The 23,324-nt window shown below is 39.8% G+C and overlaps 1 protein-coding gene and 1 long non-coding RNA gene across 5 annotated transcripts in view; one reads left to right on the top strand and one right to left on the bottom strand.

The window, feature by feature from the left end:
* Positions 1 to 1,162: 1,162 nt before the first annotated feature.
* The window catches only part of LOC100563862 (solute carrier family 23 member 2), a 37,770-nt gene continuing 15,608 nt past the window's right edge, over positions 1,163 to 23,324 (bottom strand). For 3 of the 4 annotated variants that reach the window (XM_016993731.2, XM_016993734.2, XM_008110805.3), the window contains 9 exons: positions 19,353 to 19,512; positions 17,720 to 17,901; positions 15,516 to 15,636; positions 13,507 to 13,663; positions 12,347 to 12,600; positions 11,683 to 11,847; positions 7,256 to 7,364; positions 5,293 to 5,388; positions 1,163 to 2,835 (listed from right to left, as the gene is read on the bottom strand). In XM_016993731.2, the coding sequence (XP_016849220.2) occupies positions 2,570 to 2,835; positions 5,293 to 5,388; positions 7,256 to 7,364; positions 11,683 to 11,847; positions 12,347 to 12,600; positions 13,507 to 13,663; positions 15,516 to 15,636; positions 17,720 to 17,901; positions 19,353 to 19,512 (1,510 nt within the window). In that variant the 3' untranslated portion in view covers positions 1,163 to 2,569. Of the gene's footprint in view, positions 2,836 to 5,292; positions 5,389 to 7,255; positions 7,365 to 11,682; positions 11,848 to 12,346; positions 12,601 to 13,506; positions 13,664 to 15,515; positions 15,637 to 17,719; positions 17,902 to 19,352; positions 19,513 to 20,710; positions 20,790 to 23,324 lie in introns of those variants that run through there. The other variant, XM_062982851.1, reaches the window with a different exon arrangement.
* Positions 2,607 to 22,119, top strand: LOC134299593 (uncharacterized). Its single transcript, XR_010006807.1, has 5 exons — positions 2,607 to 2,742; positions 4,669 to 4,720; positions 7,213 to 7,376; positions 10,071 to 10,186; positions 18,825 to 22,119. It is a non-coding gene; the product is annotated as an uncharacterized LOC134299593 (long non-coding RNA).

The raw sequence follows: 23,324 nt of genomic DNA, 5'->3' as shown, positions 1-23,324 counted from the left end.
CTGTGCTGGAAAAAAAGAATGTTTTTCCGAGATGATGCTTGATCAGAGTGGGTAATGAGACACATACTTCTCTATCTGTTAGCAATATATGAACAGAATGCCAATGACCGTGTATGTGGAGCAGGTATATGTACAGTAGAGTCTCACTTATCCAACACTCGCTTATCCAACGTTCTGGATTATCCAAGCCATTTTTGTAGTCAATGTTTTCAATAAATCGTGATATTTTGGTGCTAAATTCGTAAATACAGTAATTACTACATAGCATTACTGCGTATTGAACTACTTTTTCTGTCAAATTTGTTGTATAACATGTTTTGGTGCTTAATTTGTAAAATCATAACCTAATTTGATGTTTAATAGGCTTTTCCTTAATCCCTCCTTATTATCCAACATATTCGCTTATCCAACGTTCTGCTGACCTGTTTATGTTGGCTAAGTGAGACTCTACTGTATTAGTAAGTACAAATGATCTGAAATGCAAGAATGTGTTATTGTATGGATATTCGGAGTGAAATCACACAAAGCAAGGAATAAAAAGGTAGGTTAAACACATTTTATATCAACCTGTAGAGCTGGAATTGTCCTCACTTATCAGCCACTGCATCCCAGTAGGAAGGAGATATCAATAGTGTAATCTTGTGAGTATCTTGGTGGAAAAATAAGGTAATTTGTGTAAATCTTATGTATGAAAGGAGCAAATATCTAGAATGTAGGAAAATATAAAAGATGATTACAAAAAACAAATACTGAAGTCTACTAGGCAAATGAAGGGTTTTTTGGTGTCAGGAGTGACTTGAGAAATTGTAAGTCTCTTCTAGTGTGAGAGAATTGGCCGTCTGCAAGGCCGTTGCCCAGGGGATGCCCAGATGTTTGATGTTTTACCATCCTGTGGGGGGTTTCTCTCATGTCCCCGCATGGGGAGCTAGAGCTGTCAGATGGGAGCTCACCCCACGCCCCAAATTCAAAACACCGACCCTTCGGTCAGCAGTCCTGTCGGCACAAGGGTTTAAGTATAAACACAAAGTTGTCCTGTTTCTATAGTCTCATTTGTAATTCAAGATAGAATAGTGCTACCGGGGGCAATGAAAGTAGAACCACAGATTACCGTGGTAGGATCAGAAGGGAAACAAAGCAAGGATCAGAAACTGACAACAGATGGTCTACAACTATAAAAGAGTTTTTATAATGAACAAAAGAATAAAAATCAAAAGAAAATTTACAAAAGAGTTTACAGAATTAAGATAAAACCTGAGTATAGAAACGGTTTCTACAGAGAGAAGATAATGTCTAGAGACATTAATAGTACACAGGAAGGTAATTCTAGCTGCCACTAGAATTACACTTGGTCTTCTACAAATTACAAAAGGAAACTGCGAATGACCCAGTTTTGGCCTACTATACTGGCCTACTATTGGCTGCATTTATATGAAATACTGGCTTTTTTGTTCATGAGCAATTGTGTTAGAAGTGGTGGCCTGATCATGCTGAGTTTGCAAAGAGAAACAACTAAACTAATGAGGAAGGCAGAAAAGCTTAGCATTACATATGGACCCAGATCCTGGCCTCTTATTTATCTCAGTCCAAACCTTGGCTTACTGGAGGAGCAACAAACCAGGAATCCTGGTTTGGATATAATGATAGGCTTTCTAGCCCTGGTGAATTCCTAGCTAGTTTGTGGACTCATTTGCCTGTGGAATCCAAGCAGGAAGGATAAAAGTGTGCATATGTATACTTATTCATGAATAGTAAGGCAGGATTTAAATTTTATTTCCTGTAATTTTTAGGGGAAATATAGCCAAGAAAATACAGTTTTGGTCAATAGACCTATAAAAGCAAATCTGAACAGGAAGACTTTTTAAAAAAAAAATCCCTGGGCATGTCAGAAAGATTTTGTAATCAATCTATTTGGTGTGTGTTAAGTATAACACACACCATTAAGCAATTTATTCATTTACATCAGGGATGGATAGATAGACAGACAGATAGACAGATATCATTTGGTATGTGTAGCAATTCATATTTTGACGTTCACACAAGCCTGAAAACAGCTTGGAGTAACCAATTTTAAATAACAGATTTATTCAGAGTCCCAGACCAATTCTGAAGCTTGTAGCAGATAAATAAAACAAACTAAGGAGCATGCAACCTCCAGAGACTCAAGAAACCCAAAGATTTAAAGGTGGAAGAACAGCACAATATGGAGACATATATTCTTGAGAACCGCACAGGCTCCGTTTGGGTTCAGACAAAGCTGGGATTCATGAAGCGTGGCCCAGTTGTCTCGCTCCCTTCGTGTCAAATTCCTCATGAATTCAAGAGTGACAATCATATATTCTGGGCAACAGCTTCCTAATGCAAAGGTTCCCCACTCCCAGCAAGACTATTCCTCAAACTCATACTGTATTATTTCTGAAAAGAAACTAAAATAAGGATGACATTTTAGCTGTGGGTGATAAATCATTCCATGGCCTCGATGAACAGCCAGACTTATCTCTTGCTTCAGCCATAGTCTTGATGAGGAAGCTAGCAAAAGAGAGGATGTCCAAGTTTATTTACTGCTGTAGTTTTATATCTTTGTGTCAATGTGAATCTCTGTGTCCCTTTCTGAATTGATCTTCTTGCTTGTCTCCTCTGCATAGCTGTTGAGTTCCCTTGCACTATGACTTGCTGGTCGTTTGGGGCACGTTGGGAGATACTGAAACCAGTTAGCAGCACAGAACTTGGAACCAAATCCAAAGGGTAAGTCATAAACGCTTGACATATTCACAGTCTCATCAGATTGCTCTCCACAACCTTCTCTCCATGCTGCAATTCCTCGTTCTTCCTTGCTCCCTAACAAGGGAACAAACACTGGTTAGTACAGGCTTATCAAGAAAGCCACAATGTAGTTCACAAAGGCATTTCATCTCTGTGGTAAGCAATATTTCTTCAGGTGCCATAAAAAGCATAACTTTTACGTATGTATGTATACCATTTCAGAACATGAGAGAAATTTAACAGTCATTCACAATAAACAATTGGCTCTAACAAAGCACAATCCCGGATATAGCAAAACTGGGGGGGAAATTATCAATATGCATTCTTTACATTCTTTCCTTCTGAGTATGTGTACAACACAAGGCATCCTAGAACGAATGTAATTCAATAGCATGTTGACCAGAGATACTGAGTTTTGCTAATTGCCTTCATGAAGGAATCAAGTGATTTTGATTGTGACATTCTGCCAAAAAGGGATAAAGGCAACACAAATGCAATTGTATCCTCAGCATCCATGATAGAAAACTGCCCAACCAAAAGGTGGAGACAACCTCTCTTTTTTCAGCAAAAAACACAGATTTCTTGTACTGCATCAATGGGCCCCTGAAACGTTACTTTGGCTGCATGGAAGTTGCTATAAATCTGGGTCACCATTTAAGTGGTCTAACAGGGTAGACAGGGCCCAACTGAAGGAATCTTTCTTACAGGAATGAATAGCACCACCCTCACAACAGGTGTTTACGTTGTAGTCAGGAAATGTGCATACCTGTGGTTGGTGGCTTTCTTGTTTGCTTGACTACTTGTTTTGTTATCCTATCCTGTGTCCAAAAAAAGCCTCCAAGGGGATATAAAAACAATGAATAGTTCTGACCCTAGGCCCTGAAAGCTCTAGTGAAGAGGCAGGTTTTTTTAAACATCTTGGCTCCAAAATGAAACCGGAACTGGTGCAAATCAGGCTTCCGAAGGGAAAGGTACTCTAGAACCATGATATGACATTAGGGAAGGCTGTATCCTGCATATGCACACAATGCATTGGCGCCACTGATAAGACACAGAGGAAGACATCCCTCATAAATCCCATCTTAGGAAAGGGATATATGTCAGGAGAGTACTGAGATCTCCATCTATTTAGCCCTTTAAATGGTAGCTCCAGTACCATGAATGCAGACCAGAAGCATATTGACAGCCAGTGCAGTTCTTTCAGAACCAGTATTGTATAGTTCCTACAAGGTATTTTGTGCCAGAAATCCAGCCACTGAATTTTATATGAGATGTATCCCATTGGCGAAAGTAGTCTAATTGGGAAAATTAACACTGCATGAATGATTGTAGCTGGATTATCCTTGTTTAAAAAAGGCTGGAGCTTGTAGTCCAAGCCACAAAGTTTTTCTGGGTCTTTAGTGAGAAAAAAGGAATGAGGAGTATTTTAAAGAGACACACTTGTTTAGTCAGGGAAAGCATAACTCCACCCAAAAAGGTGCTTTTCTAACAGCTGGATTGAGAATCACCAGCCCATAGAATTTTTTTGACAGGATTCACCTTTAGTTTGTTTGCCCTCATTCCACTCCATACAATCCTCCCCGAATACTGAGTTCCAATGAGGGGCATCTGCTCCAACCAGCCAGAACCCAATTCGCAACCTCCACCCTGAGCACCTTTTCATCGGCTGCCCCAAGACTGTGGAACAACCTGTTGGAAGAACTCTGACAGCTAAATGAGCTGTAGGAATTTTTAAAAACATGTAAAGACCTATCTCTCCCAGCAGGCCTACCCAGACAGTCTTTAAGCATGAATTTTAAACGTGTGTTCTTTGTTTCATCTCTGTTTTGTGTATTTTAATACGTATATTTTGGTGTGTAGTTTTTATAGAGATACATTTTAATATGTGTATTTGTTATGTTTTTGCAGTGTTTATGTTTTAATTGTTCTGTAACCCACCTCAAGCCATGAGGAGAGGCAGGTAAGAAATAAAATTATTATTATTATTATTATTATTATTATTATTATTATTATTATTATTATCATCTCATTATAGCATTCAAGCAATGATTCATAACCTTCATTTCTTTCGCGAGGTCCTGTAACTCAGGGCATCTACTCAGACATTAATGTAGCTGTGGCGTTATGCTCTGAGAGAATATGAGCAACACTCTTCTCAATATGTATAGCAAATGTATTCTAGTAGGAGGCTGAGGGTCCCACTCTTGGCCCCTCTGAACTTGGAGCTAACAACCTGGAACAACTCTTTATTAGTTGGTCAGTTGAAGAGTAGTTTCAGTCATGTAGTAGTAGCCACTTGTGGAAAAGAAGCTCTGACACTGCCCAAGCATTACTGCCTCAATGGCATGGCGAGAAAGCACAGAAGGATCTTATTTTTCAGTCAACTGATCCAGAATGTGATCACAGAATTATTCCAAAGAGGCTTTGAGGCTTAAAGCACTGGCAGACAAATGCAGTCTTACCTGTACTAGTACAGTTTTAGAAAAGAATGCAGGCTTCTAGCCAAGAAAACAGAATGATTGTAACTCCTACCTGGAATAGTGTTGTCAAGGAGGAAGCCTAGGAATCCCCCCACAAACATGCCCGTAGTTAGCAGCACCCGGAGCACTTGGTCCAGCTGGACAATCCCTAGAAACAGAATCCATTTGTCAGACAAGCATCAGAACAAGTAAGAATATTCTCCCACAGCAAAAACTCCCACTTGCCACCAGCAAAAACAAAACAAAAAATATTCCACCTCCTAAAACGCAAAAAACTCAACTATGACATTTATCTGACACTAAAATCAGCTTCAGTGTGAATCATGAGAAACTGTGCTGCAACCATTCTGATGGATGTGATTGTCAATGCCAGGATTACTACCCAATTTACTGTATGATTTTCCATGTGCAAAGTTTTAATAAACACAAAAGCAATCTGGGATAATAGGAACTGCCCTGGTGAGTCAAGCCACTGGTCCATCAAACTCAACACTGTTAAATGCATGCATGAGGATTATCAACGGGGTACACAATAATGGAAAACACCAGGGCACACATAACAGCAACCATCTCGCTAGAATAGGGAATGAAATGTGCGGCCTCCTGATGTTGAAGTGTTACTCCCAGCATTCCGTATTCTCAGTATTGCAACTCATTCAAATAACCCTGAGATTCCATCTCTTACTGCTAAACTCCCAGTATCTAATAGGATGAAGGGTACAAGTTGGGCTGTAGTGAGTGCTGGCTACTAATGAATCTCTCCGCTTTATTCTCAGCTAGTTTTCTTCTTCACCTAAACATAACAGTTCAATTATTTCTGAGAACTGCATAGTAAGTGCATCCCTCCCCATGAGTTACATGAAGGTCAGCATGGGTAACTCTATTCATTAAACAAGAGGGTGTTTTGAGAAATATCAGCAGACACCTCAAGACAAAATATCTAGTCCTATTCAATAATTTGCAAAGCATGGTGAATCAGTAGGAGAAGAAGCAACATTTTAACCCTCCAGACTCATCTAAAAATGGCAGGGTTTCCAGTTCTATGCAAAGTACAGTAGAGTCTCGCTTATTCAACATAAACGGGCCGGCAGAATGTTGGCTAAGCGAATATGTTGGATAATAAGGAGGGATTAAGAAAACACCTATTATACATCAAATTACATTATGATTTTACAAATTAAGCACCAAAACATCATGTTTTACAACAAGTCTGTCACTTGTTTGGGAGCATGGCTGCACTTGTGTTGTTGTTGGGCATATTGGCTTGCTGCACATTGCTGCCTAGAGAAACAGCTGTGGATCCAGGTGGGAGGCAGATTGCGTTGGATAATACAGAACGTTGGATGAGTGAGACCTACATGGCAGCTGTCATTGTTCTCCATGTGATAAAAGTGGGGGAGGTAGAAATGGCAAAATGGGACTGTCATACTTCCCATTCCACATAATTAATGTGTTTTGTAAAGGGGTGAGTAGAGCTGATGGTCTAAGAGAATAAAGCAGTATCCTATCTTGAACAATGCATCCATGTACCTGGAGGACCAGTAGCCCCAATTTCGCCTATCTACATGCAACAAAATATGTCATCCCTGGGGATTTTCTAGATTGTCCAGGCAATTCTGTGGTATGCTTCTGCCATAAGTTATCACAGTGTTGCTCTGAAGGACCTAGCAGATTCCTAAAGATAGCTCTCTAGTGATGTTTTAGGCCCTCCAGGGCAACTTTATAATAACTTTTACCAGAAGTCATTAATTTCAATAGAGTTTTCAATTATGCAGTTTTTCTGTTTCCACAGTAAATTCAGGAATATATCTCCCGTGGACATGGAGGCTGCATTGTGCATCTATTAAAATGGACTCATTTGAGTACATGTCATTTAACTCAAACTACTACTAGAAACTAATTCCTGAAACTGCACTTTCTTTTAAGTAAAGTCATATTTCTAATTACACCTCAATTCTGACTGTTATTTCAGATAAAGGATTATGCATCAAAAAAGCCACAGTCTTCTTATGTACCTGTTTCCAGCATGTGTGAATTATTCTGTACCCAGTAAGGAAGTGTTAAACCCGTGAATACTGAAAATCCGAAGATGAACAAGTTTCTTGAAGAGTTCATATCTACGTACTGAAAAAAGAGGTAATGTTATTTTCAGATCAAAATTATCAATACAGGCAGTCCCTGAATTACAAGCATCTGATTTACAAACAACTTATAGTTGAGAATGGTGAGACAACAGGAAGTGAGAGAAATCTATCCTAGACTCCTGGAAGAGTTATCATGGGGAAAAGGTGCCTCCACTGAAGCTTTATCACTGATTTATTTCACATAATGTTTTCTGTGTAGGCACATCGGTATTATGATGTATATACTACCATGTTTAAACTATGTGCATGGAACTTAACAGAGCACAAGATAAGAGTGGGCAACTTGTGGCTAATGGGTCCCATATGCCTCTTCTTACTGACTCCCATGCTACCAGCGACCACCACAATCACCACAGTCTGTAAATAGAGGTGTTTTTATTTTGTCTGCTCTGACAGAACCTGGTACCTTACTGCACCTGTGAGTTCACACAACAGTACACATGCTAAATTGCCCACCAGTTTTTGTGGCAATCATGGCAGCAGCTTCAGCAGCAATTTGGGGGAGGGAACAGTTCCAAAACCTTGTGGGTTGGCAAATGCACGACACAAAGAAGTTGGGATAACAAGACATGTCCCTGCCCTCAACCATTTACAATCTAAAGTCACCACATGGGTGACAACAGAGGAAAGGGTAGGAAGTAAGTAGAGGAAAAATTGTTATTGCTATCTATTTTTATTTTTATTTTTGAAATTTACCAGTAGCTGCTGCATTTCCCACCCTCATCTTATACTCTAGTCAATAAGTTTTCCCAGTTTTCTGTGGTAAAATTAGGTGCCTCTGCTTATATTTGGGTCGGCTTATACTTGAGTATATACGGTAAATAATGGAAGAGAATTAAATAGCAGTCATATTGGAAGGAAAATGTTATTATAATTAATTAGATTTTAATCAGTGAAGGCACCAAATCATGTCTGATCTTGAAAGCAAAGCATGGTCTACTTTTGTAGGAGACCATCAAGAAATACTAGGTGTTGTGGACTATATGTTGAAACTTTTGAGTATTCGTTAAACTAAGAAAATCCTATGAAACTCTTGGGGTTGCTGCAAGTAGGCAGATGACTTGAAGGCACACATTCACAATCTTGACATAATATAAAAACAACTGGAAAATAAATACTACTATTTCCCTTTGATTTTAAGCCAAACCAGGAACATGAGTGGTTAATGCGATATTAAGCTTTTTGCCTTTGTACCTTCATTAGGATTTGTGTCTTTTCATAAAAGATCTGCAAGTGACATCTGTTACAAACAACCTTCTACCCATTGCACTCGATTTTATGATAGTCACTTCATCCAACTTGATTTTTTTAAAAAAAATTATGATCTCATAAAATTATCTTGTAATCTTATTTGCAAGAGTCATATATCCTATTAGTCAGAAAGATACCAAGATATCTCACTGGTTTAAGATCTATTTAAGCTTATGCTGATTTATCTATTCTATATAGTATAAGTTAATGTTTAAGCCTAATTGTTTGTCACCTACACACTGTAGTATAGCTTCAATCATTCTTTTGTATCTGTTAAAGATTAAGACTAAGCTATGCGCAAGGCCAGACAGGATGATTGCAAAGTTGTGTTGACCTGTTACTTTCCTGTCAGTGGTTTGTACTAACCTGATAGTTAACTGCAAGTATTCTCTCATTAAAGTCAACAAAAAGACTGATAGAGTTCAATGTTGCAATGCACCACAGCAATTGAAAGAGAAATGAGAGCGTAAGGGAATATTTAGTACTTCCAAAGGCCTGTTTGGTTTGTGCCAGGCAGAGCAAGTACCAGGGCAAAAGTCTGCTTCAAGTGAGTTGCTTTTCCTCTACACCACTATATTTGGTTTCAAAGAAGGAAAATTAGTCTGATATAGCTAGCTAAAGGGCACAATTCTTGGGTTTTATGAGAAGCAAAAGATGAATCATGTGGATATAAGGCTGCTCTCACTTGACTTTTGAAATTACTCTGTTTCAGGACCTTTCACTGGTAGAAATGGAAGTCTCCTTCTCTGGAGGCTTTAAACAGAGAGTGGATGGTCATCCATCAGGGGTGCTTTGTTTGGGAATGCCAACATGGAAAGGGTTGGGTTAAATAACCCTTGTGGTTCCTTTCAGCTCAATAGCAGAAGTAGAAGATGCTCACAGAAACTTTGGGGACATACTGTTATCGAACACTACTACCCCCCCCCCGCCCCCCCCAAAAAAAAGATACTTGATATTTAGGAAACTTATACTTTTGCCAAGGACACCAGGCTGGAATGATATAAAAGGGGTTCAGTCTTGGCCAACTTGCAAAAGGACTAATAACAACAAGGACCCCTCCCCATGTTATATCTGTGCACATTTAATCAATTAAATTAATTAATCAATTAAATCAATCACATTTAATTAATAAGGAAAGGTATACATTTTAAATTTGTGTTACCTGTCCCTTTCTGCTATAAATATATATATATATAATTAATTAAGAGGCCAGACCAGCCAGGCCATTGTTCTCCTAAGCCTGGATTTCATAATCCCATCATGCCAACCTCCCCTCTGGGTACATGCCAACCTCCCCTCTGGACTCTTCCTCACCCTCTGAGCCCAGCCCTAGTTTGGCTGGGAGGAGATTTCTAGCTTCACCGTGGAAAGCTCAGCCAAACCTGGGACAGGGAGGGAAGATTCAAACTGTATCAATGAAACAGACTCTATTTAGTTCCTTGCAGGAGCACATGTGAGCAGACTCGTCTCTTGGGCGTGAGTCCACAGGTCTCCTTCCTATGGCCACGGATGAATAAATCTGCCCCTGTCTTATGTCTTCAACTGCCTTTGGTGAGTTAATTCTAATCTGGAAATTTAATTAATTGCTAGCATTCCTTGCCAGGCAGGGTTTTTAAATTATTGCAGTCTAGATTCAATATCAATACTGGATGCTCTGCAGTGGCCTTTGTAGTATACAGTACATGCCCCCAGACAGAGGCATCATCAACTAATGAGACACAGTTTCATTCTCCTAATTCAGTATATTCTCAAATAATCTGATCAAATAAATGTCTTATTAGAGTAACTTTGTTTGAAGTACATAAATGGGAATGCTTTCTGAGGCTTTTTTTTTTTAAAGATTGTAAAATCTTCACACATCAAGCATTTGTAATTGGAGAGTTGTTTGTGTGTGTGTGCACACAAATAATGGATACTATATGTACTCTATCTATGGCTGTGTTCCCATTGGGCAGTTTACTCCAGTGTAAATCTTTCCCAGAGAAGTACATGCTAAATCCTGGGTCAATGCCCAGATGGGCCAGAATCACATCAGCTCCACTGAGCTGTCACCACATCAGTTGCTGCCACTCTCTGCTGTCCACAGAACTCCATCCAAATGCTTGGCCATCACCTGTTGCATCTGCTGATGTCAGAAGGAGGCACTTATACAATCGGCAAAAGAAGAAATCACACACCCCAATGCTGGTTGTGCAGGTATCTTGTTCTGACATCTGTAGATACAACAACTAGGCACTCTGCTGTTGGTGTGGATCAGTGGTAGTGGTGACATGAAGACAAGCTATGTCCTTCCTCTGATCAATGCAAGAAAAGGTTGGTGACAGGAAGATCTAACTGGGAGATTGGTTCAAAAGTTTAACACTTTAAAAGACTTCTTATACTATTAAAACAGCCTCCATTTAAAAGCAATTGCTTTTCAGTGGAGGTGCCAAATTGTCTTGATGGTATTGTGCAATTATTTCAGCATAAGCTTTTCTGCTCATCTTGGGCAGTAAACCTTCTGTTTACTGCCCAAGACAAATTTCACCTGATAAGCATGATCTGTAGCACCAAACTATATACAGACCTCTCACAGATAAATCCAACTGTAAATGCATATCGAACACAATAGCATAAAGAAATCAAGAGTTGATGCACACATGCAAAAGCTGAGCTGATTTATCTCTATTTACAACTCAACACTTAAATCAGTTGATCATGTGGGTGGCCCTGTCTTCATTGAAAGATATTAAATTTCAGGAGATTCCAGATGAAATCAAAACTTAATTTCTGGTATCTGAAGTATGATGGCTTATTCATGCGTGCAAGTCATCTCTCAATGTTTTGGTAGCAATCCATCAGAGGTATTCCAAGACATTTTGCTCCCTCAAGCAAAACATTATAGTTATCACTCTCCCTTTCAGTATTCAAAAGCCAACAAGTTAGACAGTTATATATTTCTTCTACAATGATAACAGGTCACCACTGTCCACCACAAGTAATGGCCACTTAGGAGATATGGAGCATCCGTGATTCAGTATTTGGTTCTGTACTTCAACACCTCTTACCTGTAGATTGGAAACCCCCACAGCAGTGATGATACCGAATGTCACAAAGAACATTCCTCCAATTATAGGTGTTGGGATGCTGGCAAACATAGCCCCAATCTTCCCAAATAGACCAGTCAAAAGCATAACACAAGCACCGGCCACAATGACCATTCTGCTCCCTACCTATATTGGAAGAAACAGAAAATGACATGCAAGATGTAAAAATGACAAGGAGGATGCCAGCTATTAGATCTCCCCATTTCTGACAATATTCACATTTACAATAAGATTACGAGAATTGCCTTGATCAGAATAAATTCTCTAAAGTACAGTAATAGATACTGAATATGTCATGTTACTACAGAAGCAATGGAAAGCAGTAGGAAAAAAAGAAGATGCATTAATTCAATCAAGAAAGCCACAATCCTGGGTTTGTAAGATCTAGGTAGGTCTGTTGGGGACTGGAGCTCTTAAAGGTCTTTCACTCATAGGTTTCCCATAAATCAAAGCTGACTTGATGGCACACAACAACAACAACAACAACAAGAAGTTGAAATGATAAGTAGAACATTTAGCAAGCAATTCTCAGTTTCATTTTAAGGATATTAGTTCCTATTTTAAAAACAATGTTAACAGAGTTCTATGGATGTATTCAAGTTTCTCATACTGAAATCAGACTTACCCGAGTGATCCCCAACGCACCCACATTTTCACTGTAAGAGGTGGTGCCATTTCCTGTGCCCCAGGCCCCAGCCAGAAGGCAGCCAATCCCTTCCACCCCAATTCCACGGTTGATGGCATGCTTGGGAGGAGGTGGAGCCCCAGACAAACGAGCGCAGGCATAGTAATCTCCCACCGATTCCACCATAGAGGAGATCACGCCAGCTATGATCCCAAATACCCCAGCCAAGCTAATAGTGGGAACTCCCCATTGACCTGTATGTAAGACAAATAGGGAAGAAAAACAGTGTTATGACTGTGGATCTGAGACAGGAATCTAAATGTGTTGCACAGCATTAGAGACAACTCCAACATTGCCTTCTACACCCTTGATTTTGTGTATTATGAGCTTCAGTGAGAAGGTTCACAGAATGGTTTCTGATTTCAGCAACTATAAGGAGGCCACCTTAATAGCTTCGCAGTTCGGCTGTCAGTGGATGGTGAGACATTCCAGAGCACCTTGAGGAATTTGTTATTTTTTAATAACAAGTGGCTCAAGTGGAAAGTTGTCTTCAGATGGTGGGACATATGCTTCTACAGTTCACTACATGAATCAATAAAGAGTATAAGAGGTGTCCGGCAAAATGACAGATACACACACACACACACACACACACACTCCTTCCAGGAGCCCCCGATGGCGCAGCATGTTAAAGTGCTAGCTGGTGAACTTGCAGACCGAAAGGTCGCAGGTTCAAATCTGTGGAGCGGAGTGAGCGCCTGCTGTTAGCCCCAGCTTCTGCCAACCTAGCAGTTCAAAAATATGCAAATGTGAGTAGATCAATAGATACCGCTCTGGCAGGAAGGTAATGGTGCTCCATGCAGACATGCTGGCCACATGACCTTGGAGGTGTCTACGGACAACATGGGCTCTTCTGCTTAGAAATGGAGATGAGCACCAACCCCCAGAGTCAGACACGACTGGACTTAATGTCAGGGGAAAACCTTTACCTTTACCTATACTCCTTCCACAACTTTACATAGACTGTCATCAGGGATATTAACAATGAAAGCCTTTTTTAAAGTTTTAAGTAAGTTTTAAATTCCCAGGTGAAGGGTATGAAACAATTCATTAATACTAACATGGTAGAAAACATTAATGATATTATAGAGTTGTTGTACCTGGGTAAGGAAACCGAAACCAGGGTGCCCTGGATAGGACATCGCCTTTGCTGTCAGTCCGAGCAGAATAGCCATATGCGGTAGAGTCCGTAGGAAAGGCATTGGAGACGGTCAGGATTAGACACAGAATCCAGGTAAGTATAAGGCCGAAGAGTACCTAGTCGGTTATGGAAGACAAGGAAAATTTGTTAGCAGCTAGATTCACTTCTTAAGGTAAATGTTTCTTTTGTATAATATAACAAGGCAATCATCATAACAATTAAGGTGCGCTAAATATACTGTTGTAGCTTTGATGGAGGAGGGCAAGGAGATGGGGAGAACGTTGGCTTTCCATTGGCATTGGATGGGTGTCATAGTGTCATACTCCACATAAAAGTTGGCTAAGATTTTGCATTGTCAATATAAATACAGTCATGAAGCTCCAGTGTCATCATTTTATCTGACAGGTACTCCCCCCCCCCTCAAATAAATATCTCCCATCTTTGCAACTTCTCAGTACCCTGACCAAAGTGTTTTTTGAAGTGTTTCAGATCAGGTTGCTTCAAATGACATCTTCTTGGTTACAGGGTGAATCAAGAATAGGCAGCTGGTGTGACCCCCTCCGAGTCTGCTCCAATCATATTTCTCAATGCACCTCATAACCAGGAGTGCACCATGCCTAAACCTGCAGTCTTTAGAAACTCTTAGATTGTGATGCTGCCACAATCTCTGCATTGACTACGATATAAAAAAGAAACATACCATCTGGGGTGAATCTTGACTGGGTCAAAAGGGTAAGACTTGAATACAATTCTTATATTTATGATGCACCCACAGTACACTATTATAATACTTCGATACAACTTCAACTGCCATAGCAGCATCCTTTGGAATCTTGGAATTTGTAGCTTTGTGAGACACTCAGCATTTTCAGCAAGAGAGCTCCAGTGGGCAGCATTAGAGAATTCAAAAATACAACATCAGACTACAAACCCCAGGATTCTAAAAGAAGAAGCTGTGTGATGAAACTGCTGCATACATGCAATGTGGATGCATCATTATGTCTTTACACAGTATGCTTAATCAAATGAAGCAAAATGAAACACATCAAATTCTGTCTAGAGGTAGCAGTCTGACATAACATTACCTTGTTTCCAATTGATTAATGAATATTTGTTGGGGGACTGATTCAAATTAAGTTTCATTTAGCCTTAGGATATGTCTACAGTGGCCCAAAACCCTATACTTGTCATCACCAATTGGACAAGTGGTAGTCTTTATGAAGCAAAATGGCTTCCAGTGAGTATTTTTTGGTTTGCCTTGCTTTTGGCAAAGTCAGGAGATACTCTGGAGTTTCCAGCAAACCCCAGAGTCTTTCAGAGCTTTGGGCAATCAGGACAATGAGACCGGGTCTAATTCAGCCCAATCTGGTCACACAGGATATCCCATTCTGACATTAGCAAAGGTCCCAGGAGCTTGGATGGACAACCTTTTTTTGACCAGGGACCACTTGGCCGGGGACAACTTTGACCAGGGACCACTCTCCAACATTAGTACCAAAAGGGTTACGAATCAGTTTTTGGTCAACTTTAGATTCAGTTTGGTTATTTGGGGTGCTGATTCAGAAAAATTCAATAGATAGACCACATCAGCTCTAGTTTATGATACAGAACATATGCCACCTAGTATTTTCTATCTGCTCGCCTACAGAAAACCATATTTAATAATCTAGAACTGATGTAGTCTAGCCAATGCAATGGTCAGCTCTGCAGTAAGGAGCGGAAAATAAATAAATAAAGAGGAAAGAGGTTAACGGACTGGATTTTCATTCTCGTGGCCCACTGCTGGGCTGCAGTCCACAGGTTGGGAACCACTGATCTAGAAGAGGCAGTGGATGCACTTCCAGGTGGTCTGGATAGTGGCCTGGATAAAGATCCAGGTAACCTACCTAGTGGAGGCATGCCTGTAGTCTAGCCCATCTGCTACGGTCTCTTTGATTATTCAAACAAACGCCAAAGAAAGCAACTTACTGGGAAGATCTGGAAGAGGTAGATCTTAGAGAAATGGAATTTCTTTCTTTTGTTGTAAGAAGGCACTGGAACAGGCACATTTTTCAAATACTGAGAGAACAGAACTATGAGAAACATAGCTCTAAAGTGGCAAAGAAAAAGAGAGGGAATGAAAAATCACAATGTTTTAGGTCGACTTGGATAACCTGATTCACAAGCTAACACTTACATAAGGACTAATGCTAATATCGAGGCCAGCTTGGCTACTAGGCTACTTGCATTGTACAGTTGTTCAGAAATCAGAGCACAATGTTCTTATTAAACCTACTTTGCCACATTATTGTAAAAATCCAGATTATTCAATGAGGCTCTAATTATCCCAAATTTCCTTGAAAACCTCTAACTCTCACACACCTCATTAAAAGTTGTAATTATGTATACCTATTTGATATCACTGGATCATTATATTTCTGAAAACATTATTTCCTGTAAGATAAAATCTTTTGTACAATTACCTGAAACCAGGTCTCATGAAACGCAATACAATTGGCTTTTTTCTCATGGTAGAAATGCAACCGAATGGACTGAGTATTAAGCTTCTGATGTTCTATGTGTTCTGTGTGCCCATTTCATGATTATTGTGATATTTGGTTGTGTTGACTATTTTTGATCTTGTGACCCTGTTTTGTTTGTCTTGTGATGGAAAAGCAGGATAAAAACAAACTAACAACAGCATGCTTTGTCTCGCACAGTGTGCTTTTTTATTCATTGTTTGGAAATTAATAAAAAAGCCAATTTTTAAAACTCTGGGTGGTGGAGAAAACAGATTTAGCATATTTAATGCCTTGAAGAATGTATTCAGATATAGGAATAAAACTAAACAAGATGCAAATATAATGGTACCATGGCCACTACTTATATTTGCTTAATTTCTAGCCAAATCAAAACTTTTGCAGTATGCTGGGCGTGAAAACTGACTTACCGTATATACTCGAGTATAAGCCGAGTTTAGGGCTGAAAAGCTCCCTCGGTTTATACTCGAGTGAGGGTCCTGGCTGGCTTATATTTGGGTCGTCTTATACTCAAGTATATAGATAACCAGAGTTAGACAGTCGTATCTTATTAAAATTTTATTATTAGCTTACCTTACAGTTCTATGTAAATATTCAAAAATATTTAACTACTGATGCCTCAATTAATGTAATTTTATTGGTATCTATTTTTATTTTTGAAATTTACCAATAGCTGCTGCATTTCCTACCCTCGTCTTATACTCAAATCAATAAGTTTTCCCAGTTTTTTGTGGTAAAATTAAGTGCCTCGGCTTATATTTGGGTTGGCTTATACTCAAGTATATATGGTATGTGTTTTAAATTGTTTTCCCTACTTTACATGTGCCAATAAGCTGTCTAAGCTGTAGACATTTGTTGTGTGCCTTCAAGTCATGGTGATCCTAAGGCAGTGGTTCCCAACCTTTGGACTTTAACTCCCAGAAATCCCAGCCATCTTACAGGTGTTAGGAATTGTGGGAGCTAAAGTCCAAAATACCTGGAGGACCAAAGGTTGGGAACCACTGCCCTAAGGCAATCCTATCATAAGGTTTTGGTTTTTTTTTTTTTGCAAGATTTGTTTATTGGGAATTAGTCTTCCTCTGAGGTTGAGAGAGTGTGACTTGTTCTGAGACATTCTGTGGGTTTCCATGGCTGAGCAGATATTCAATCCCTGGTCTCCAGAGTTGTACTTCCCAACCACACTGTAAATTATAGCAACGTGACACCACTTTAACTGCTATTGCTCTGTCCTATGGAACCTTAGGATTTGTAGTTTGTTGTAGCACCAGAGCTCTCTGACAGAGAAGAATACATATCTCTCAAAACTACAAATTCCAAAATTCCATAGCATTGAGCCATAACAGGTAATGTGGTGTCAAACAGCTGAGATTTAGCAATCTGGATAGAGCCACTACATCACATCGGCTGACATATAGACACTATATCCGCTAATTATTCTATAACTATACACAATTTACATTTTGTGTGGTTATTTTTACATTCAGCAGTGTTTATGAATATTCTTAATCAAACCATATTGACCACAGCATACATTTTACTTTAAGGCACCACACCTGAAAATATACAAGCACCATCAAGAGGTGAAGGGTTATAGATCCTTGTGAACGGAGACATTACATTACATCTTTATCAGTCTAGGGAGGGCAAACTTACATGGCTGCTATGCCCCAGTGCTGGCCTGCCTCTCTGCCTGCCGAGTCAAAGAGAGGCAGGGCCACCAAGGATATAGTTGGAGCAATGGTCAGTGGGCCAATGAAACGCATCAAAAATCCAAGGAGACCAGAGAAGCCGACGAAAATTTGGAAACAAGAGGCAATCATTATAGCTCCCTGCACCTGAAATGACAAGTATAGAAAAGGTTTTAATCTAAATACCTTGACATCACTTGAATTGCCATGGCTCAGTGCTTTAAAATCATGAGAGCTGGAATTTGAACAGGTTCTTAGCCCTCTCTCCTAAAGAGTGCTGGTGCCTCACCAAACTGCAAATGCCAAGTTAAAGCAGTGTCAAAGCACATTCATTCTACATTATAGATGCACCCTAAGTTGCAAGTAGGGTATATAACCCATAAGTAGCCAATGGACAGAAGTGAGTTAATATCATTACGGTGTAAAGGATCAAAGCTTATCCTCTTGTAGGGAGACTGGTGGATTTCTCAGTATTTTCAAGCATATGCAGGAAATACTCAAAAGGGGATATCGCTTTGAGTTCAGTTTTTACTTATTGATTTTAATATGATTTTAACTGACTTGTTTTAATAATTCAATGCTTAATTCTATTTTAGGTTTTAATGTTCTTAGGTGCTTTTGGTCTCAATCCAGAGAGAAAAGCAGGTTACAAATCATCATCACCATCATCATCATCACCATCATCACCATGCCAGCAGCAATGCCAGCTCTGTATGACATATGTAGTCAACCTAGGTAAAAGTAACCTCTACTGTTCTCATGGCTAATCAAGAAAATGGGTTGCTGTGATGTATGGGCTGTATGGCCATGTGCCAGAAGCATTCTCTCCTGACGTTTCACCCACATCCATGGCAGGCATTCTCAGAGGTTGTGAGGTTTGTTGGAAACTAGGCAGGTGGAGCTTATATATCTGTGGAATGTCCAGGGTGGGAGAAATAACTATTGTCTGTTTGAGGAAAGTGTGAATTCCCCTGTTTTTAAGTGTGGTTCTTTATTCAGTGTCCTGATTTTAAAGTTTTTAAAATACTGGTAGCCAGATTTTGTTCATTTCCATTGTTTCCTCCTTCCAGATAAGAAACTACCAGGGCCAGCTAATTACATCCCAACAAAGGATTCCCCCAGGAGGAAAGCAGCCAAGCTTTGAAGATTCAAGGTTGTTCAATGCTAATCAAGATGATCATTTGCAACATTCAACACTTGCCTCTAACAGGCAATAGTTCTTTCTCCCACCCTGGACATTCCACGAATATAGAAACCCCACAGCCTCTGAGAATCATAGATATGGGTGAAACGTCAGGAGAGAATGCTTCTGGAACATAGACATACAGCCCGGAGTACTCATAGCAACCGAGTGATTCTGGTCATGAAAACCATCAACAGCACATTAATCAAGATATTGTTTAAAAGCAAAAGTGGTATTAAATCTGCCATGTCTTTTGGAAAAGCAGAAGTTACATTATTATTGAACACATACCACCACCGTGGACTACTGCTCTCAGAAACCCCAGGCCATCAAGGCAGCAATGTATCTAAGCTTGGCATGTTTGACTTGTAAACCTCCAAAACAAAAGACATGAATACGAACACACAGTGCATACCTCTCGCATTCGTGTCTGCCAGACCTCAATAAATATTGGAGAAGTAGCATTGACCAAGGTGGCATTTTGGGTCCAAGCAGGGCACTGCCATTGGGGGAGACTGAGCATGGCCAGTGTAGGGGTTACGAAGGCAAACGTTCCTCCTTGTAAGATAGGCAGCCTGTGTTGAGGGCAGAATGGTGGGGAGGAAGACATATGGTTCAACAGAAGGAACTTTGCAAGTTTTCTTGAACGAGACAGATTATACATTAACGCAAAAATAACAGCAACTTTCATCTTTGAAATCATTGATCTATCTTTGACACCCAATGAATGGCATAGCTAAAACTAGTGGTCTCCAACTGCATTGGCTACAACTGCCATCATTGGTCTTCACCCATTTCTTATGACCTTACTTAAGGTAATCCAATGGTAACCGAATAAGGAAGGAAAGGGGAAAGAGGATGCGAGAAAAAGAGATTTTCACACTGGCCAAGAATGATATATTATACCAGAAAGGAAAAAATGGTCTGCAGAAGATTGATGGACTCCAACCTTGACAACAACAAACAAAAAGACAATGTTACTCCTTATTTTTGCGTGCCCTGCAAAACATTCCTTTGACTCTTGTTTCTTCCTTCTGAAAAATATTGGCATCCGATTTCATTACCCTCCCAACACAAACACACAAGCCAAAGACCAAGCACACACAGGAGAGAAGTGTGTGTGTGTGAGGGGGGTAGTTGTACAGATCATTTTATGGAAGACTCATATATGTATTTGTTTCTTTCACACATACATGTGCTGGAAAATAGACCTGCAAATAACCATGATTGAATTTATATTTCCAGGCTCTCCATATACCATATACATTCTGTAGGTGGCAAAAAGCTTTACATTACTCTTCCCACACCTGCTGTCCGCCACTAATTTTGGTCTATAATTCCCAGACATAAGAACTCCCTTAATTCTCCACTGAAACAATCCATATTAAGGTGAAATGAAAACCAGAGGTAACTATTTAGCTAACATGTTTCTTCATTTCTGGATGTCTTTTTAAAAAAGACATCACAAAAATCAAAGCATCATAGAACTGAAAAGGACTGCAAGGGCCATTCAGGAACACAGTACTAATTTCAATTCACCTTCACAGGAGAAATACACATAGAGACCTTCTCACGAGATCAATACCACAATAAACCTTGGCAACACATATAAAGAAATATTTTTGCACTGATGTACTTCAAAGAAGGCATTGTAATTTTGTAAACTTGGTGCTCACAGATCTGCCCAAGGCATTTATTCGCATCTATTGGCATCTTCCACAGGAGCTGCAGTGATGCAATGGGTTGAACCCTTGTGCCGGCTGAACTTCTGACCTGAAGGTTTTCAGTGTGAATCCGCAAGGTGGGGTGAGCTCCCCTCTGCCAGCTCTTGCTTGCGTGGACATGAGAGAAGCCTCCCAGCAAACACATCTGGCTGTTCCCTGGGCAACGTCTCTGTAGACGGCCAATCCTCTCACACCAGAAGCTACTTGCAATATGTTCTCAAGTCACTTCTGACATGATAAAAAAGCATGTTCCACAAATTAAAGGTTATATCTGAGGCAATCATAAAGGTGCTTTGGGTGTGGAGGAATATATCTCTCATTTTTCATTACATTGAGACATATTGCTGTTTTGTTCAGCTGACACACATCAGCAGACTAAAACAATACTAGCAAAGGAAACTGTTTCGCCTGCTCTTTGTGTTGTAGGGATATGAGTTATGCCCACCAATAGAGTTATCCAGATAGAAAACTGGGGAGGACTCCTGTCTCTTTAATGGTTATGGAAAAGCATGAATTTCAGCAGGTGATGCTTGTCATGCCACCAGGTAACAAGTCAAGATACAGCTGCTGAAATCCCTCTTATTCACCACCATCAAAGGTATATGAGCCCTCTCCAGTTTTCTCTCTTGCAACCCTATTTACCAATCTTGCCCATGTTGCTTAACATGTCTAAATCCTGATTCTAAGTTTTCCTCTCAGTCAACATTTTATTAGCTCATCTAGTTTTCCATTGTCTAGACCAATTAGAACAGCCAAAGAAAAAACTCATAAACCCCAAAACTCATAAACCCCAAAGCACATGTTTACTTCTAAGTAAACAGATATTTAAGAATGGGTGTTTTCAAAGGGCCCTTCCACACAGCCATATAACCCAGAATATCAAGTCAGAGAATCCACAATATCTGCTTTGAACTGGATTATCTGAGTCCACACTGCCAAATAATCCAGTTCACCATGAATTTTATACAGCTGTGTGGAAGGGACCAAAGTTAGTGGACAAGGGTGAGTGATGTTATGCTTTGCAAACAAAACATTCCCGATGCAAATATTGTCTTTCTCTCCAACTAGGATCAGCGTTATGACAGGACTCCAATAGGAATGGTTGTTCTCTGTTCTGCTACTGAACTATGATCTTCAATCTGGATGCTCCTTCTTTTCCTATCATAACGTTAATGCAATGATCAGAGGCAGTACCACTACAGCACTGCTTTCTAATGGATAGGTGCTTTTAAATTGTTTGGAAGTGAGATCCATCCGTAAATGTATCCAATCTTACATTATCCACTAATAAACAAATTCTGTTTTTTGAGCTGACCATTCTCTTTCTACAATAGAACTATAGCAATACCATTATGTATATTCAGAGAGAGAGAGAGATAGCGTTTCAGAATTTTTCTGCCATGTAGTATCTGCCTCCTTTTAACCACCTGGATAAAATAAAACACCACAAATCCTGCATTGAGTGAGTTCTGTGATATTTTGTAACCTGGTAAAAATATTTTAATGTACTAGATGTCAACTTTACATGAATGAGACATGTAGCGAAATCACAGGATGTTTTAAACATACACCTGTTGATGGACTCTATAAGTTAGGCCCCCCCAGATGTGCAGCACTAAATAAATAAATAAATAAATGTATTATATTTTATTATGCCTTTGAGAATTGCAAACCCACTGAACAATAAACATTTTTTCGCCCCTTAACACTGGACATTGGAGCCCCCCCTCCCCCTCCCCCCCGCTGGTGCAGTGAGTTAAACCGCTGAGCTGCTGAACTTGCTGACCGAAAGGTCAGTGGTTCGCATCCGGGGAGCAGGGTGAGCTCCCGCTGTTAGCCCCAGCTTCTGCCAACCTAGCAGTTCGAAAACATGCAAATGTGAGTAAATCAATAGGTACTGCTCCAGTGGGAAGGTAACGGCGCTCCATGCGGTCATGCCGGCCACATGACCTTGGAGGTGTCTATGGACAATGCCAGCTGTTCGGCTTAGAAATGAAGATGAGCACCAGCCCTCAGAGTTGGACACAACTAGACTTAATGTCAGGGGAAAACCTTTATCTTACCCTTAACACTGGACAAAGGAGAGAAAGTATCTCCTGGAGAAATGCAATATATTTGTTGAGTCCCTTTTTTGGTCTTTTTCCCTCAACTATACATAGAAACTGACAGAATCTAAGGAAAATTGTCCTCAAATCTCACTCTCTATGAATTCTGAAACAATATATTATTCTGGTGAAATAAACTGCCCATCTGAATGTATGAGGATACAAATAAATAAAGAATTATTCAGAAATAATTGGCACTCAGGACCTCATCCCACAAAGGAGGGGAGAAGCAGGGGGAGTCTCTAAGTTTGGCATTCAGTGGCCTTCTGATTCTAAAAAAAATAAAGAATTTAACAATAGTTTCAATCATACGTTAAAATCCAACAGTTCCATCCTATTTTTAATACCCAGTTTTCAGCCATTTCTATGTGAAGTGAAAGCTGAGAAGTCGATTTCTATACACTTTAAAGGCAAAATCTACCATATCCCCTCTCAGATGATGAGACTAAGAGGGGATATGACAGTGTTATTCATTTCTAAACAAATGTGGATTACTGTAATGACAGACTATGCCTTCGAACTTTATGATTTTATGAATTGGAACAACATTCTTCCAAC

The sequence above is a fragment of the Anolis carolinensis genome, chromosome 5 (genome assembly GCF_035594765.1).
Source record: "Anolis carolinensis isolate JA03-04 chromosome 5, rAnoCar3.1.pri, whole genome shotgun sequence".
Classification (NCBI taxonomy): Eukaryota; Metazoa; Chordata; class Lepidosauria; order Squamata; family Dactyloidae; genus Anolis; species Anolis carolinensis.
This window is presented reverse-complemented; position numbering and strand designations above follow the sequence as displayed.